Raw genomic sequence first — 13,774 nt, forward strand, 5'->3', positions numbered from 1 at the left:
ATAATCCAGTGTCCCAGGAGAACGAAAACAGCTTCCGCCGGCCCCTGGAAGCCCTCTGGATTATTATTATTATTATTATTATTATTATTATTATTATTATTATTTATTCGATTTGTATGCCGCCCCTCTCCGAAGACTCGGGGTGGATGCCGGAAATTGTCTGTTTCCAAACTTCTGGTGGGCTCAGTAGGCTCATGTTTCACCCTCCCCAGGCTCCAAGAGCTTCCCTGGAGCCAGGGGAGGGGAAATGCTCTCTCCCACCACCCCTGGAGGCTCTCTGGAAACAAAAAACCCCTCCCAGAGCCTCTGTGCAAGCCAAAAATCAGCTGGCTGGCACACACATGCACGTTGCAGCTGAGCTAGGGCAACAGCTTGAGGGCCAGCAGATATGGCTCCGCATGCCACCTGTGGCACCCATGCCATAGGTTCGCCATCCCTGGGCTAGGCCGTAGCTTTAGCACAGGCGTGTTCACCTACATTCTGCAATGGCGCCCGTTGCTTTGGGCAAAGAGAAGAGTGCGGAGGGAGCGATCCCTAAAGCCGGCTGTGGGGGAGGGGACCAGAAGGGAGAGAAGGAGCCGATCCACCGGTCTGGGCGGGAAAAGGAGGCACGCAGAATTCTACGCCTTGGCTGTTTCCAGAGCTCCTGGCTGGGTCTGCGGATAACTCTGCCCCCCTTTCACTCCAGCTCCCTAAAAGAGGGGGGGGGCCTTGGGCCAAGCTCAGGCAGCTTCTCCCTCTGCTGGGGATGCCGGACCTTAAACCAAAGAAATCCTTGCGTTGGGCCCCACTGGTTTTCCTTCTTCCTTTTGCCAGAAAAGGAGACAAAAAACTTTCACCCTGGAAAATATTGGGGGGCTGGAGCTTTGGAGGCTTTCAGAAAAAAGGCCCCACCGTTTGTAAATAAATAAATAATCCACTCCCACCATAACATGACCATTAAGCCACACCCAAAAATAAGCCCTGCCCACAGAACCAGTAGTAACAAAATTTTGAACCCACCCCTGGTGTAATGTATTCATGATCGAGTCCACTATTCCTAATATGAACAATTCCATTTGCAAATCTGTTTTTCACTCTGTGATTTCTCCAATCCATTTCTGAATTTTGCACCGATACTTCCGTGTGGTGAGACACGTCCACCACATGTGGTAATATGTTCCAGATTTGTGGCTGTATCTCCAACATTTGAGGGATAAATGTGGAAATATTTAAGGAGCGTGCATAAGTGCACCAGGCTGCCTTCCGTCCCCTGTCCTAATGTTTCTCTTTTACTAGTATCATGTATATAAATATTATTATATCTTTGCATACCACAAATATGTATGTGACAAAACAAATTAATTAAACAAACAAACAAACAAACAAACAAACAAATAGAATAAAATTCATCTCCAGGGAGTAGAGGTTTGTGTCTTTGGCCTCTTGATAGGTCCTTTGTGCAAATAAATTACTTCCTGGTTTCCAGATATAAAATTCCTTCTGATATAAAGCAATTTTCCCTTCACCCAATCCCCCCCATGAGCCCCCCTCCCCCCTTGTCCAGCCTTTGCCTAGACTATAAATTCCTCCACTCACTTCTGCAGCAGACTTGTCATCCAAGAAGCCAAATGGGATCAGGGAAAATGAAGCCTGCAACCAAACCCAGTTTTGCCATCATACAAATCAAATAGCTTTGCATGGGAATGGACGGATGAGGTAGCTGGGCTAAGCAGGAGAGTTAATGTGGTAAAAAGCACAAGGCCAGAGGCATGGCTTGCTTTGTGTAATTCCCATGTGCTTTATGCACAACGCATGCAGGAGGGAGTAAAACCACAGGCTCACAAGTGTTGCTCAAACATTACTAAACGAAGCACATGGAGGACGCACCAACTGGCTGAAATGACAGCTACATTATGAAAGCCTCTGAACAACCCATGTACACGTGTGTCTGTGCCTGTGTTTCCAACAGCCGTGTGGGGTAGGTAACACATGACACCCTGATGTTCACGTTTGGGGGTTTTGTGGTTTGGGGGTATAAAAGACCTGGCTGAGCTCCTCCTTGTGCACAGAGCCACTTCCTCCTGCTCCAGTCTCCACCTCCAGGTGTTTATTTGGGCTTCAACACCCCAGACAAGGGCCCAGAGTTGGACTGAGGCATCCTAAGGGACAGGTGAGTGTGCTTCTCTCCCACTTGGGGGGGGCATGGCAGGTGAGGTCCTTGAGTGAGATCCCTCCTGGGAGTCTCTATCCCAGGGGTAGACCAAGTTGGCTCTTCTATGGCTTCAACTACCAGAATTCCTGAGCCAATCGTGCTAGCTCAGGAATTCTGGGAGTTGAAGTCCACCTGTCATAAAAGAGCCAACTTTGCCTATCCTTGCTCTATCCAGTTGAAGGGACCTCTTTAAAGTTGCTGCAGGTTCCTGCAGGGGCTCTGTGGGGTGGTCCTCAGGCAGGGAGGGAAAGATCTATCTCTGATAGTTCAATGCAGAGAAAAATAAAACCCTACACCTGTGTAAGGAAAACCAAAGACACACATACAAACTGGGTGAAACCACACTCGGTAGCAGTGACTGCGAGAGGGATCTTGGAGTCTTGGTGGACATCCAATTAAAGATGAGCGAGCAATGTGCAGCGGTGGCTAAGTTGCAGCAACAGAGGCCCCCCTTCTCTGTGGTGGCCCCGGCCCTCTGGAATCAACTCCCCCCAGAGATTCATACTGCCCCCACCTTCCTTGCCTTCCGAAAAAATTTAAAAACTCATCTTTGCCACCAGGCCTGGGGTTCCTTAGACCGATGAATGCTTAGTTTGACTGCTGAATGAATGATATTGATAGTTTTTAATTAGAATTTTAAGATTGTTTTTTAAGGTATAATTGGATTGTTATTATTGTTTCCTGCTTTTCTGCACATGCTTTGAGCTGCCCTGAGTCCTTGGAGAGGGGCGGCATATAAATCCAATTAATTAAATAAATAAATACACTCTAAGACTAGAGAGGTACTAATACCACTCTATGAAGCCTTAGTTAGACCACATCTAGAGTATTGCATTCAGTTTTGGTCACCACAATACAAAAAAGACATTGGAACTCTCGAGAAAGTGCAGAAGAGAGCAACCAGGATGATAAGGGGACTGGAAACTAGAACATACGAAGAGAAGTTGCAGGAACTGGGCATGGCTGGTCTAGCAAAGCAAAGGACCAGGGGAGACAAGATAGCAGTCTTCCAATACCTGAGGGGCTGCCACAGAGAGGAGGGGGTCAAGCTATTCTCCAAAGCACCAGAAGGCCAGACAAGAAATAATGGATGGAAGCTGACCAAAGAGAGATTCAACCTGGAAATAAGGAGGAACTTTTTGACGTTGAGAGCGATCAACTAGTGGAACAGAAGTTGCCTGCGGAGGTTGTGAGAGCTCCAACACTTGGGACTTTCAAGAGGAAATTGGACTGCCATTTGTCTGGGGTGGTGCAGGGTTCCCTACTCGAGTGGGGGGTTGGACTAGATGACCTACAAGGTCCCTTCCAACTCTAATAAATAAATAACTCTCTGTGTGAGAAAAAGACAGACGTATAGGAGACCCTTTCTAAGGGAAGTCCCCAATCATTGTGCACCATTGCAGAAGCCACTGTGACCCACCAAGACTGTTGCGTGGCCAAGGAGGAGGAAATAAGACCTAATTGAGCTAGTGCAAAATTGTGAGACAAACTATGGGACCCCCAGCTTCCTCCTGGGTTGGATATTGGGTCCCCCTTCCTGATGGGGCCTTGCCATGTGCCTAGTCCCCTTCCCACTTCTTCCCTCTCTTTTTTTCCCCTCTGCAGCGAAGGAAGGGAGACCATGGGGCGATTCATCCTTGTGAGTCTTGGCTTGGTGGTCGTGGCTCTTTCCCTGAGTGGTGAGTTCCAATACGGTCTCTGTTGTCCAGAGAGACCAAAGCTCTTGCATCTCAAACCGCTTCCTGATTTGGCCCCTTCGAGTCCTCTCTCTCCCTGAAGCCACTTTTATTTCTGTTTGGTTTATTGTGCAATTTAGATCTCACTCTTATCTCTCAGCTCCAACATTCGGGGCTGATTGCAACTATGCAAAGCAAAATGAATACCATAATTTATTTATTATTTATTTGTTGGATTTGTATGCCGCCCCTCTCCGCAGACATAATTGAAAGATTCACAAAAGATGTAGGTTATTATCAATTGTTGCAATGATATGCACACATATATTGCCAATAAAGCATTTCATTATTCTGAATTATTCAAAGCATAAAAATTATATCCTCTATGTTTCTAGAAAAAAAGTTACATGCTTATTCAGCGCTAAAGGTCAAATGAACCATGATTGGATTAAGAACCTATGTGCCTAGTTAAAGCAACTCACCCCTTCTTAATTAGTTTAAGGAAATAATTAGTTAGGGCTCTATTGACATTAGGTAATTGAAATTATTCTCTTTGTTTATTTAATTAAGATGCTCTCCTGTTTATTTAGCAATCTTTGTACCCTGACAGGATATGTCTGTCTGCTATGTGTCACATATTAACTATTTACATTTTATATTTGTACACACAAGACACTGGTTATAAAAGAATAAACTTGCAAGTCCAGAGACAGACAGCATGGTCCCAGAGAGAGGAGAGAGCTGGCTTCTCTCCATGAGGCAGCTCTGCTCAGCCGAGAGAGAGATTCCCAACTTGGACAAAACCTTCTAGAAATCATGTCTCAGTGTCTGTCATTTCTACATCTCAACAGAAAGATCCAGGCTTCTATCATGAAACACTGAGCGCCTCCCACAAATAATCACCCCTGGAGCCCCTTGAGGAGTTATGTCCTTGGAGAGGGGCGGCATACAAATCAAATCAATCAATCAATCAATCAAACAATCAAACAAACAAACAAACAAACATGGGTCATCCAAGAGGCAACGGCAGAGTCTCCAGAATTGACCCTTTGTCCCATTCCACATCCAGGTTCTTGAAAGAATCCAGTTTCTGACTTAGCAGAGTTCACCGAACAATGAAACCAACCAAAATGGACAGGTTCACACAAAAGATGAATCTTCAAGGAAGTAAACCAAGGTTAAACCTACCCAGTTGTTGAACATTCTGCAAATATAACTGTTCCATTTGAAATTGTCAGTTTCAATTTATTGTCATCGAAGATGTTTGCAACCCAACAGGTCAAGAATAACAATAACATTTTGCATTTAGACGTATATACTGCTCCACAGTGATTTACAGCCCTCTCTAAACAGTTTACAGAGAATCAGCCTCTTGCCCCCAACAAACCGGGTCCTCCTTTAACCCACCTGAGAAGGATGGAACAATGGGTCAACATTGAGCCTACTGAGATTCAATCTGCCAAACTGTTGGCAGCTGGTGATCAGCAGAAGTAGCTTGCAGTACTGCACTCTAACCACTACACACCGAGGCTCTTATGTTCTGCAGACCCAGCTGTCTTCTCCTCCTCCTCCTTTTCTCCTGGCCACCTTCTGATTGCAATTTCTCTCTTCCCACATAGGAGTGAAAGGTTGTTGTTGTCCCGATGGTTGGCTGCCAATGAATGGGTTTTGCTACAAGGTCAATGATGAGCCCAAGACCTGGAACGATGCAAAGGTTAGAAGTGTTGTGTGTCTGTGAACCCTCTGGCCCAGGATCAGGAGAGGTCTAGGGGGAGCCTCGGTCCACTCTGCCTGGGATGAAGCGGAGGGCCCCTAAGCTGGCAGCATGAAAAGTTAGCAAAGATCAACTTTTTAAGATCGCCGAAATCCAGATATTCTCTGCACTATATACTGGTTTAGGCTTTCATGACCCATATCTGTTGAGCAGTCTTGAGCTTCTAGGTGGAACAGCTTGCCTGCAGAGGTTGTGAGTGCTCCAACACTTGAGACTTTCCACGGGAGATTGGACTGACATTTGTCCAGAATGGTATAGGGTTTCCTGTTGAGTGGGGGGTTAGAACATCAGAACCTAAGAAGAGCCATGCCAAAGCCCATTGAGTCCAGAATTCTGTGTCCCACAGTGGCCCCCCAATTGTCCATGGGGATCTTGAGCAGAAAGAGAAGGCAAGACCCTCCCTTTTCCTTGAACCCCAACAAATGGGACCCAAAGGAACCCTGCCTGCCTCAACCCACATAGAGGTGGCACTTGGACATCCGTTTCAATAACCACCTATGATACACTTGGCATCCATGAATCTGTCTAATCCTGCCTTGAAGCTATAGAGGCTGACAGCTGTCACAACCTCTTCTGGAAGGGAATCCCATCAACCAAGGACCCTCTGGGGGAAGAAATATTTCCCTTGATTTGTCCTCCCTTTCTTACCTCTGAGCTTTAGGGAGGGGCCCCTGGTCCTAGTATTGTGTGAAAAAGAAAGGAATTTTTCTCTATCCACCTTTTCTATCCCCTGCATGATTTTGTACACTTCGATCAAGTCCCCCCTTCAACGCCGTCTTTCAAGGCTGAAGAGACCCAGGCATTGCAACCCAGTTTCATAAGGAAGGTGCTTCATTTCCTTGGTCATTCTTGTTGCCCTTTTTTTGCATCTTTTCCAGTCCAGGGTTAGACTAGATGACCTATAAGGTCCCTTCCAACTCTAATAATAAATAAAATAAATAAATGAAAAGGTTGAGTGACCATTTTGGAGACAAGAGATTTCCTGATGTTTCATTGGCCACGTGGATGGCATCGTTAGCATTAGCATTTAGACTTATACAGCGCTTTACAGCTCTCTCTAAGCAGTTTACAGAGAGCGTGCATATTGATATTATTTATTGGATTTGTATGCATATTGCCCCCAACAATCTGGCTCCTCATTGCCTCTCAACGTGATGGCAATGGCAGATTGTAAACCAATGAATCATGAATTTAAGTGAAGAATTCTTCCAGAGCTCTCACAACGTCATCTGTGGTATTCAACAGAGGGAAGACAGTAGTTAGAACCATCAGGTGGCCATCAGATACTTTGTCTTTTCTCAAATGGACACACACACACACACACACACACACACACACACAGATGTTTCTTCTCTGCTGAACAAATGCTTTTTTCTCCTCTGCCAGATGTTCTGCAGAAAGTTGAAGCCAGGCTGTAACCTCGCCTCCATCCATAGCGAGGCAGGTTCAGGCAACTTGGCCCAATACGTCTCTGACTATATCACAAAGAAGGTTGATGTCTGGATTGGACTGAGTGATCTACAGAAAGTAAGTCCCTTTCCATTAGTAATATTTTTCCATTTATTTGTTAAACTCTGCTGTTCTGTTCGGGTCGTATGTGACCCGAAGCCAAGTTTGAGTCCCTGTAAAAAATTTTCCCTGCATATCTGAAACTTGAAATTTCATGACTATTCATCATTTCAGGGGTTCTCTCTATGAGAATTTTTTTTGGGGGGTGGGGGGGCTTAGTTTTTGCTGGGCAAAAAAAGTTACAAATCTTCTGTTCCCGGGTCACCCTGACCCGGACCGAAAACTCTTCATTTGAAGTGCTTATGTTTGGTCAATTTGAAAACCTTTTTCACTTGGAAAGTAGTCTGAACATTTCTGCACACAATGATATGAAAATTGAAATGAAAAAAGTAAATCTTATTGGTTTATTTTGCGGATATAATGCACGCCCCCCCCCCCGTTTTTGTGAAATGTTTTTCAATTTATGGATAGTTTTGCTTGCAAAATGCATTCTATTTTACTAACGTGGGGGGGGGATTGGTAGCTTGAACATTTCTGAATATAAGAAAAATATAAAGGAACTGAAAAAAATGATTCTTATTGGTTTTTTAATATCAGAAATAAGCCCCCCCCCCTCGGCTGCTTGCAACCATTTTCACTTTTTATTTTTTTATGCTCCAAATCCGAAATATTCTTTAAAATCTTAGGCATTCATTTACTCAATTTAACAATGCTGATCATCAAAAAATATTTTTGGGGTGGTGGCTAATTGTTTTCTGGGCAAAAAAAAATCATAACTTCGAGTCTGTTTCTGTTCGTATATGACTGGACCAAAAATAATTTTTTTAGGTACTTGAATTTGATCTTTTTGAAAACTTTTTCAACTGGAAAACTAGTTTGAACATTTATTAACATAATGATATGAAAATTGAACTGGGAAAATTGAGACTTATATTTTTATTTTGATCAAAAAGCCCCTCCCCCCATCCTTTTTTAATTTCGTGTCAATTTCTATTTTTTAAGGCTACAAATCCCTAAGGAATTTTCCCCCAAAAGGTTTGATATACTAAATTGAACATTTCTGAATATAAGAAAAATATAAATGAACTGAAAAAAATGGTTCTTATTGGTTTATTTTTGCCACAAAAGGGCCACCCCCCACCCCCCGGCCTTGCTATGTGCCATTATTGTCACTGTTTATACATATTTGTCTAGAAATATTTGGAATATCCTTTTGAAAATCAACCACATTGTAGCCAGAGAACTAATTTTATGAAAGAAATCCATTTTACTAAAAAAAAGTATGTAAGTTTGAAATTAACAGCATAATTTTTATATAAATTGAAATAATTGAACACGGGGGGAGGCATACATTTATGTGCAAAATAAACCAATATGCATCAATTTTTCCAGTTCAATTTTCATATCATTATGTTCAGAAATTTTCAAGCTACCAATCCCACACCAACTTTAGTAAAATAGAATGTATTTTGCTAGCAAAACTATCCATAAAGTGAAGACTATTTTAAAAAAAGGGGGGGGCGTGCATTTCATCAACAAAATAAACCAATATGCATCAATTTTTCCAGTTCAATTTTCATATCATTATGTTCAGAAATGTTCAAGCTACCAATCCCATACCAACTTTAGTAAAATAGAATGCATTTTGCAGGCATAATTATCAATAAACCTAAAGAAATTTCACAAAAACAGGGGGGGGCATATTTATGTGCAAAATAAACCAATAAGGATTAATTTCTTCAGTTCAATTTTCATTCCATGGTGTGCAGAAATGTTCAAACATGTTTCCAAGTGAAAAAAGTATTCAAATTGACCAAACATAAGCACTGCAAATGAAGAGTTTTCGGTCCGGGTCAGGGTGACCCGGGAACAGAAGATTTGTTACTTTTCTTAAACAGAACAGCAGGGTTAAAAAGAACTTTCTGCTAAAAACCATTGACAAGCTCCGGCCCCTTGACCAACCCTTCCTGCTCAGTTGAAGAACTGTCTGCTACCTTTAAAGCCCCAAAGGGACGGATTTTACCCCAAGTTCATCTCTTGAACTCAGAGCCTCCTTCAGCCCACCTTCCCCTTTTGAGAGCATTCAACGGCCTCTGATCCTTGTTTATTTGATTCGACTTCTATGCCGCTCAATCCCAATGGGACTCAGGGCAGCTTTCAGCAATATAAAAATACAATACAACAGTAAAAAGAAGTCAAACATTAAATACTAGAACCATAAAAACCCCTTCACCTTTGGCTAAAAAGGTTCCCATGTCATTTCAGACCGGCACCTGGGATTGGTCAGACCGATCCCCCCTCAACTACCTCTCCTGGGATGAAGGAGAGCCCAACAATCAAAAAGACAATGAGTATTGTGTTGAGCTGCTGAGCGAGACAGGTAAGCCAAGTGGAGGGGAGGGTGTTGAAGATGTGCTCTCAACCATGATGACTTATTTCAACCATCTTGGGACACCCACCAACTGGTGACCTCTATTGACCTCCTTAGATTCTAAGCTCTCACAGCCCACCTCTCTATGCAGTCAAGGGAACAAAAACACCCGTGGGATAAACAAAAATGGAACTCACCATTTCTTCAAAAACTTCATTTTTACAGCACCATAATTAAACCAACCCCCTCCATCTTAGTCTACTTCTTGGCGGTCATTATATTAACAGAAAGGAACCTTCATTCCATCTTACTTTCATCTTTTCCTGGGCAGGAAGTCTTCTTCTTGTCCAGATATACAGAGCTACGCAGTAGGAAGTGATAAGATATCAGAATTTATATTGTGGCAATTTAGCAACCAGCACAGAGAAATAACAATGACACATTTGTAGAAAACAGTAGTAAGCAGTTTTACTCATTCAAAATATCTTCTGTCTTAGCCTTCTATTTACAGGAGCAAACTACATGCAGTAAAGCTTACTTACACATAGATGCTAAACCAATCCAGGTTTCTCATATCAACACTACAGCTCTAACTCAATAATTAACTCATGCTCAAAACTTTTCCAGCCAGCCAACTAACAATATCACCAACAACTAAAGATGACAGCTAACAGCTCACATCAGCTAACAATCATTGTGTTCTGTCTTGCAAGGCAGCTGGCCAATAATTATCCCCAAATTAAAACTCAAACACAAAGGTTTTGAAATGAACGCCGAGAGATGGTTCGTTTATTTTTATTTTTAATTTAATCAGGCTGATATGCCTGCTAAGAAACGGCGGCAGCAAGCTTTTGATTTTTCTTCTTCTGAACTTCAAAGCATCATGCCGACTCCGTCTGAACATCTGCCAGGCCTCGCTCAAAGTAATTTTTCAACTCAGCAGACATCCATCGAACAGATAAGTGAAGCAAGGGCAATTAACCCACATTTTCAGGCAGAGATAGCTGTAAATCCTAGTTTACCGGAACAGCTAGGAGCGAAGCCAAAAGTTAAATTTCAACAAAGTTTCATGTCTAAGCCAACTTTATATGAGAGCAACCTTTTAGACGATGACATAAATATTCAAATTACTAAGTCCTTGGCAGATGATTTAAAGCATGATATTGCTGCAATACAAAAATGTTTATTAGATTTGAAACTGGATAAAGAGTCAAAAGATCTTAGCCAGTCTGAACAGGATCTTGCCCATTTCTACAGCTCTCAACTTATTGTCAATGAAAGGAAACTAAGCCGGATAAGAAGTGCACAAGTAGAATACTGTGAAGGGAAAATACATGAAAAATCAAAAGCTTGCTGCCGCCATTTCTTAGCAGGCATATCAGCCTGATTAAATTAAAAATAAAAATAAACGAACCATCTCTCGGCGACCATGTTAGGGATGGATTTTAAAGCAGGACTTCAGCAGGCAGGCACCATAGGGAAAACAAACTTTATTTTATAAACAGAAAATGTTCATTGAGCCAGCCGCGCTTTATCAAGCAGCTTCTAACAAAAACATGGCTGCAAGCACATTCTAATCTAACCTTCTTGTGTGCTTGCAGCCATGTTTTTGTTAGAAGCTGCTTGATAAAGCGCAGCTGGCATCTATTTACAAAGATGTTTGTTGAACTGCACAAACACAAACCAAAACAATGTCTCTCAACTCCCAAAATCCAGGCATGAGGCCAAGTTGATAAGATAAAGTCCCAAACAGTTGCTTCTCGAGCTAGGATTATTAACCCTGTGAAGGCCCAGTACTGTAACAAGATTTGTCAGGCAAAACAACTCTTCACATGCTCTTGTCCTCCGGAGGCACGAACATTGGCTTTTTGCAAAGAGCACCTTCCAACTACCCCCCCCCCTTAGATACTCTCTGGGAGTGCAGACTATGCACAGCTTTGCTCACTTCCTCTTTCTGAGCCTCTGTAAATGCTCCTGTCTCCCCCGCATCCTTCTTACCCATACATTCAGGATTGGATTCCTTATCTCCTCTTCCTCCTCCTCAGACTCTGGCAAATCCCCAGTTGGGAGTTCTATAGCCTCCCTCCTCTTCCTCCTCACTGTCCAACTCCTCCGACAGCCACATAGGCCAACCGTACCCAGATGGCCCCAGTTCATCAGGCTCAAAGTCCTTTACCAGAGAACCTGGCTGCGAGCCAACCACAACACATTGTAAAGTCGCTTTGCATGTTATAATTCTCTGGCCCAACCAGGTTTCAGTTTACACCCTATTCAATACAACTTAACGTGCTTCTTTTATCTTCTACAGTAACACAATGGAATATCACCTAGGATTGCACTAATCCTTGACCATAGCTAAGAACTTTCTTCTTCCTTTTGAAGAAGACTCCCAAAAATACCCTTGCTAAGGGAAACCGCTGGACAGCCCAGTGGCCAATCCTCTTTGCCTTAAAAACTGTGATACAAAGTGCAAGAGTTCACTCCCACCACACTTGCTGTTGTGAGGATCTGTTGGGTGTGAGGGGAAAACAGATTGGAAGGTTGGTCCAATGAATTTTTCTGTTTTGCTGTCCAGGATATCTCAAATGGAATGACGCACCCTGCGAATCCTCGCTTCCTTTCCTCTGCCAGTGCCGGCTGTAGTGCAAAGCGACTCCCTTTCTTGCTCCAGAGGGAGCGAAGACCCTGGAGAAGTCTGGAGAAGCAACGAAGCTCTGCCAAAAATCTCAGTTCTGCACCCCTTCCCTTCCCTTGATGGATGCTTTCTGTAGCTCGAATGTGATTTTGTTCATCCTGATGGGCCAGAAGGTGAAATAAATTCTGCCTTAGCATGACTGGCCTTGTTTATTTTGGATACCCAGGAGATGGCTGAGATCCAAAGCTTTAAGACCCTCTGGATCTTCTGCATGGCAGCCTTGGTATTTGTTCTGTCCAAACAATGAGCTCCTCAAAAAATAGGCCCATACACACAGCTATGAAAAGATTACAATTAGAGGATTGGGACAAATTGTGGAAAGTAAGTTATAAACTAACATTGTCGGTTTCCTACAAAGAAAATTTATCTAAAATGTTTTACCGATGGTACTTTGTCCCCGCCAGACTTTCTGAAATTTACTACAATATAGATCTACAATGTTGGAAATGCAAAAAAGAATTTGGGACATACCACTACTTGTGATGGTCATGCCTAATGGCACGAAAATACTGGAGAAAAATTAAGACATGGTTAAAGGAAAGGACACGATGTGACATAGAATTAAAACCAGAGATATGGAAACATAGAAACAAAGAAGATTGACGGCAGAAAAAGACCTCATGGTCCATCTAGTCTGCCCTTATACTATTTCCTGCATTTTATCTTAGGATGGATCTGTATTTATCCCAGGCATGTTTAAATTACTGTGGATTTACCAACCACGTCTGCTGAAAGTTTGTTCCAAGGATCTACTACTCTTTCAGTCAAATAATATTTTCTCACGTTGCTTCTGATCTTTCCCCTAACTAACCTCAGATTGTGCCCTCTTGTTCTTGGGTTCACTTTCCTATTAAAAACACTTCCCTCCTGAACCTTATTTAACCCTTTAACATATTTAAATGTTTTGATCATCTCCCCCCTTTCCCTTCTGTCCTCCAGACTCTACAGATTGAGTTCATGAAGTCTTTCCTGGTCAGTTTTATGCTTAAGACCTTCCACCATTCTTGTAGCCCGTCTTTGGACCCGTTCAATTTTATCAATATCTTTTTGTAAGTGAGGTCTCCAGAATAGTATTAGAAATTCCTAATATTTATTAGGAATAGTTAGAGAACATTATATTAAACCAAAATGCTACTTTATTGCTCATATATCAACTGCTGCAAAATTGGCATATGCTTGAAACTGGAAAGATCAAAACCTCCCGTCAGACAACATGATAATTAATAAAGTAATGAATTGTGCTGAAATGACCAGGCTTACTTATGAATTGCAAAACAAACATGAAAGAGATCTTTTTACCATATGGGAAAACTTTTACAAGTGGCTAGAAATTAGAAAAAGAAAATACAAACAGGTTAAATAGGGAAAAATTGTTAAAATATAATGAAAATAGTAAATAATATTGATGTAGGATAGAGAAGTATGGATATATGTGTGTACGTATATATATATGTAAAGCTAGAAGAAGTAATATTGTGAAATGTACATATATCTGGAAATGAAATAGTTGCAAAAAAGAAAAGATTTAAACATGTAATTCTAACAATGTAATATC

The 13,774-nt window shown here is 42.2% G+C and overlaps 1 protein-coding gene across 1 annotated transcript; it reads left to right on the plus strand.

Moving 5' to 3' along the window:
* Positions 1-3,815: 3,815 nt before the first annotated feature.
* Positions 3,816-12,167, plus strand: LOC139168846 (C-type lectin mannose-binding isoform-like). The gene is made up of 5 exons (XM_070754589.1): positions 3,816-3,873; positions 5,490-5,584; positions 7,031-7,171; positions 9,419-9,533; positions 12,100-12,167. The coding sequence occupies exons 1-5, from the start codon at positions 3,816-3,818 to the stop codon at positions 12,165-12,167; spliced, it is 477 nt and encodes a 158-aa protein (XP_070610690.1).
* Positions 12,168-13,774: the final 1,607 nt, after the last annotated feature.

Source organism: Erythrolamprus reginae, chromosome 6 (genome assembly GCF_031021105.1).
Source record: "Erythrolamprus reginae isolate rEryReg1 chromosome 6, rEryReg1.hap1, whole genome shotgun sequence".
Classification (NCBI taxonomy): domain Eukaryota; kingdom Metazoa; phylum Chordata; class Lepidosauria; order Squamata; family Dipsadidae; genus Erythrolamprus; species Erythrolamprus reginae.

What these genes read in the sequence shown, in the direction of transcription:
- LOC139168846 (XM_070754589.1), top strand. Translation starts at nt 3,816, where the DNA reads ATGGGGCGATTCATCCTTGTGAGTCTTGGCTTGGTGGTCGTGGCTCTT. An exon ending in CGTGGCTCTTTCCCTGAGTG is followed by an intron (nt 3,874 to 5,489) that starts GTGAGTTCCAAT and finishes CTTCCCACATAG; the next exon opens with GAGTGAAAGGTTGTTGTTGT. An exon ending in TGAGCTGCTGAGCGAGACAG is followed by an intron (nt 9,534 to 12,099) that starts GTAAGCCAAGTG and finishes TTTGCTGTCCAG; the next exon opens with GATATCTCAAATGGAATGAC.